This window comes from Bubalus kerabau, chromosome 15 (genome assembly GCF_029407905.1).
Source record: "Bubalus kerabau isolate K-KA32 ecotype Philippines breed swamp buffalo chromosome 15, PCC_UOA_SB_1v2, whole genome shotgun sequence".
In the NCBI taxonomy this organism is placed as follows: Eukaryota; Metazoa; Chordata; class Mammalia; order Artiodactyla; family Bovidae; genus Bubalus; species Bubalus kerabau.
In genome coordinates, this window is record NC_073638.1 from 59,702,554 (window position 1) to 59,707,148 (window position 4,595).

General features: G+C 43.7%; 1 protein-coding gene across 2 annotated transcripts; it reads right to left on the bottom strand.

Moving 5' to 3' along the window:
- Positions 1 to 1,127: 1,127 nt before the first annotated feature.
- LOC129628298 (eukaryotic translation initiation factor 3 subunit L-like) lies at positions 1,128 to 3,037 on the bottom strand. Of its 2 annotated transcripts, XM_055547708.1 has the most exons (2): positions 2,709 to 3,037; positions 1,128 to 2,646 (listed from the first exon to the last, which is right to left on the bottom strand). In XM_055547708.1, the coding sequence occupies exons 1-2, from the start codon at positions 2,794 to 2,796 to the stop codon at positions 1,316 to 1,318; spliced, it is 1,419 nt and encodes a 472-aa protein (XP_055403683.1). In that variant the 5' UTR covers positions 2,797 to 3,037; the 3' UTR covers positions 1,128 to 1,315. The 2 variants fall into 2 exon arrangements, with proteins under 2 accessions (XP_055403683.1, XP_055403682.1); XM_055547707.1 differs by having other exon boundaries at positions 1,128 to 3,037.
- Between the last annotated feature and the right edge of the window lie 1,558 nt (positions 3,038 to 4,595).

Here is a 4,595-nt window from a genome sequence, read left to right on the forward strand (position 1 = left end):
AAACTGATACAACATTATAAAGCAATTATATGCCAATAAAAAAGTATGATTAGGTTTTAGTTTATAGATGAGAAATGAATGCTTAGAGCAAGTGATAACTTGTCCATGGCCTCACATACTGCATATGGTAAAGCAAAGTCCAAACCCAGAAACTCCAACTCCTGAGCCTTCCTCCATCCTAGGCCCCTTAGGGGATGGGGCAGGCAAGTTCCTGGGAGCCCTCGGAGGTCCTGGGAGCCTCAGAGGAGCTGAGTTAGTCCTCCTAGACGTACTCCTGTGTTAGTCTTTCCCACCTGGGGCTGGCTTCTTAGGTGAAGAATGGTGGGAATATCTTTTTCCTCTCTTTTCTCTTCTCTGCCTGTCTTAGAGTATTGGTTCAAGCAGATGTACTGTTACTTTGTAGAAAAATTGACAGGCCCTGGAGATACCAAGTGGACTTCTGTGATTTTCTCCCGTCTGTGCCAATGAGAATGAGCCTTTTGCTGCTTCTCTTTCTCCCAGTGCTGCCAGGAGTTATTAATGAAGCCTGCACCTCACTGGTAGCAGAGGTGGCCACCTGCCCTCTAGGCCATCTATCTCGTTGGCCGGAAGTAACCTTCCTTTTGTGTGGCGATAAATCCAAGCTGGGAGCCTCTCTGACAGAAAGAACCTTTACAATCACAGCTGTCTTCTCCATAATGTATCTTCAGAGTGTCTTTTTTGCCAAGGCAGAACTTTGTAGGCAATAACTTATCTTTTTCTATCCATTCAGCTTGGAAGGATGCACAGGGGCCTTGTTTACCTTGTCAGGAAGAATCAGCTCTTCCATGAGAAAAGAAGCGTGAGAAAGCTAGGTAAGCCATGGCCACATTCTTTAGTGCTGGCTGTAGACAGGCAGACATGGAAGCCTAAGAATAGATCTGCAAATAGACCTCTAAGAAGGCACACATAAAATGAAAATTAAGAGAACATATGATGCCATCTCCCTTTATCTAACTGGCAAAGATTTTTTAAAGAATCATCCAAATATTCATTTTGGGGAGATTACTGTGAAATGCCCACTGCATTTGTTTTCATAGCCCTTTTGGAGGGCATCATATTTCAAAAGTCTTCAAAAGACACCTACCCTTTGAAACAAGTGAATCTACTTTTTTTTTTTTGATTCCAAAGAAGATCCTTTATTAAGAACTACTTAAAACATTTCAGTCTTTGATTCAAAAAACTTCAACCCAGGTGACTGGCCAATGGCTGAGCTGGGTAAAGGCTTCATGGTGGAGGAACACCCCCTACAATGACATCAAAATAAGCTCCTGAATAGTGTCAAGTGTGAATATACTCAGGGTCTCTGTCCCATCTTTTTCAGGGTTCGGTTAAGCTCTTCAAATTTGTGAATCTGCCGAATGAAGAAATCCCCATAGCACCTGGTGACCTTGGTGTCTGCAATGTGGATCATGTCCTTATCAATGTAGAAGTCAACCTCGGAGGCTGACTGAAATTCTCCATCTAGGGCAGAGATGCCACTGGTCCACACCAGGTTCTTCATTTTGTGTTTGAAGACAAGAAGCTGGATTCGGAACTCCTGCTCAGTGAGGTCCAGGAAGCCGGCCAGCTTGGCCACAGGCATGGTGGTGTAGAGCTTGAGGAAGCTGCGGATGGTCGAGAGCTGGGCCTGCTGCTGCACCTTGTCAGAAAACACCTTCAGCTGCTGCAGGAAGGGCTCCTTGTGGTAATTGGGGTGCACGTTGTCATAGTTGGGCACTACCGGCGACAGGAATTTGGGGCAGGAGTAGCTGAAAAGTTCCTCGTAGACCTGCGGGTCACCTTTCTGCATGCGTAGCATCTTGTCCCCGTATTTCTCGCGCAGCTGGAGGTGAATGCTCTCGTCAATACGCATGGGGTACATGGTGAGGGTGATGGCCAGCAGCGCATGCATCTGCTCATTCTGCTTGTTGATCATCTCATATTTGTATGTGGTCCTCTGGAACATGCTCTTGGTCCTCTGGATGTAGAGGAGGATGTTGGCAAAGACCCAGATGGCATCCTGGTAGCGACGCATCATCAAATATGCAAAACCAACATAATAGTATGTGGTAACCTGGCACTCGGGCACACGGGAATACATGCTCTTCTTGTTCAGTTCGATTTTCTCTAGCACCTTGATGGCCTGGTAGTAATCCCCCAACAGGGAGTGCAGTTGCAGCAGGCCCACCAGGCTGAAGTAGCCAAGCATCTTGTAGAGGGAGTGCCGTCCGTACTCCCCGGCCACACTCTCTGGGTCGCCTCTGCTCGTGTACACCTCCAGCTGCCGGTTGATGTTGGACTTGTCCACTAGGGAGTGAAGGACATTGAGGACGCTGTGAACATTCCAGATTTTGGGATTGGAGCAAAGGAAGTCGATCTCTTCCTCTGACTTCTTGGTGGTCTTACAGCAGTACTGACTAAACGACAGAAACTGGTAGATGAACTCATCGATGATGTCCCAGAGCCACTGGTTGGGGAGTTCAAGGGGAGCAGGACCATCAGCATTAAGAATGTAGTTGAAGAGATTGCAGTAGTTGTAATACGATTCAAACCTCTGCTCCAAGGAGGGTCCTCCACTGACTTTGGCATATATGTGCCTGTAGTATAATTCTTTGTATAAAATCAGGAAGACAGCATCGTTGCCAACTTGCGGAGCAATGGTTTCAGCCTCAGGCCAAGGTGTATTCTTGAAGAATCTTTCAGTCAACTTGGTCCAGCTGTTCTCATAGATGTCCTGAATCTCATACACCTTCTGGTCAATGACATCGCTGGAGACACGACTGGCCTGTAGCTCATACGCCTTCTGGTCAGTTAAGTCCGAGACAGTTTTGTGGACGTACTGAATGAAGTTTTTGATCACTTCAGGGATCACTTGATAGGTTTGCTGTTCATACTGACGTTCATAAGCCAGATCCTGCTTTGGATCTCCTGTGTGCATATCATAGTCGCCGGGATAAGCATAGGGATCATAAGCAGCCTCAGACTCCTAATCATCAGCGGGGTACGACATGGCTGCGGCGGCCGTGAGCCCAGCCTGGAGAGCTGAATCTACTTTTTAAAATGCATCCTAAGAAAATAATCATTCATCTACACAAAGATTTTACTGGGAGACATTCGTGGCCACATTTTTAATTGTGAAATTTGATATAACTTAATGCTTGTATTTGCATAATTAAGCAATTCATGGAACATTAATGCAATAAAAAATACGTCAGGTATACTTAAAATATTTGTTGACCTAGATAGGTATTTATGATATATATTTTAATTTAAAAAACAGGTTATAAGCTAGTATATAAATTAAAATCTATTGTACATAAGAATAAGAAAGTTGCTCAGTTGTGTCTGACTCTTTACAACCCCATGTTCTGTAGCCTGCCAGGCTCCTCTGTCCATGGAATTCTCCAGGCCAGAATACTGGAGTGAGTAGCCATTCCCTTCTCCAGGGGATCTTCCTGACCCAGGGATCGAACCCAGGTCTCCCACATTGCAAGCCGATCCTTTACTGTCTGAGCCACCAGGAAAGCACATAGTGTATGTGTTATGTATTTAAAGTTATATACTTAAGTTCTTCAATAGTGATATACAGGTATATGGTTACAGCTTTCTTTACCATCCTATATTTTTATTAAAAATTTTAATACAATAAATGGGTTTCATTTCACTAACAGAAAATAGCTTATTTTAAAGTTACAGGAAGAAGCAATTGTCTAGAAAGTAGACAAGACCACAGACATATAGGTATAGAATCTAGCCCTACCTAATACCCCATCAGCCCCCACTTGCTTCTCTTTTCTGTTATTGCTTCTTCATTCACACTCTAGCTTCTTTCTCTGGCTGCCTGTGATGCTGCATGGTTGTATTTCATGGCATTTTAGAAACTTTTTGATAAATTTTCTGCAGTTCAGAAGGAAGAAGGAAGACACATTTATTGAGATGATTGGGACCACAAGAAAGGAACAACTTATCTCTTTGTTGTTGTTGTTCAGTCACTAAGTCATGTCTGACTCTTTGCGACCCCATAAACTGCAGCATGCCAGGCTCCTCTGTCCTTCACTATGTCTCAGAGTTTGTTCAGATTTATGTCCATTGAATCTGTGATGCTCTCTCTAACCATCTCATCCTTTGCTGCCCCTTCTCCTTCTGTCTTCAATCATTCCCAGCAGGAGGGTCTTTTCCAATGAGTTGGCTTTTCACATCAGGTGGCTAAAGTATTAGCATTTCAGATTTAGCATCAGTCCTTCCATGAATATTCAGGATTGATTTCACTTAGGATTGACTGGTTTGATCTCCTTGCTGTCCAAGGGACTCTCAAGAGTCCACCAGCACTACAATTCAAAAGCATCAATTCTTTGGCACTCAGCCTTCTTTATGATCTGACTGTCATATTCATACATGACTACTGGAAAAACAAGAGCTTTGACTATACAGACTTTTGTTGGCAAAGTGATGTCTCTGCTTTTTAATATGCTGTCTAAATTTGTCATAGTTTTGGGTACAATGGAGAATCATAACTAAGATCTGAACTCTAGCTAGTATCCACAAGGAGGACAGGATAAAAAGGATTTTAACAAATTATATTCTCACCTTCTCTG

Coding starts and splice junctions, on each gene's coding strand:
- LOC129628298 (XM_055547707.1), bottom strand. CDS start 2,938: ATGCACACAGGAGATCCAAAGCAGGATCTGGCTTATGAACGTCAGTAT.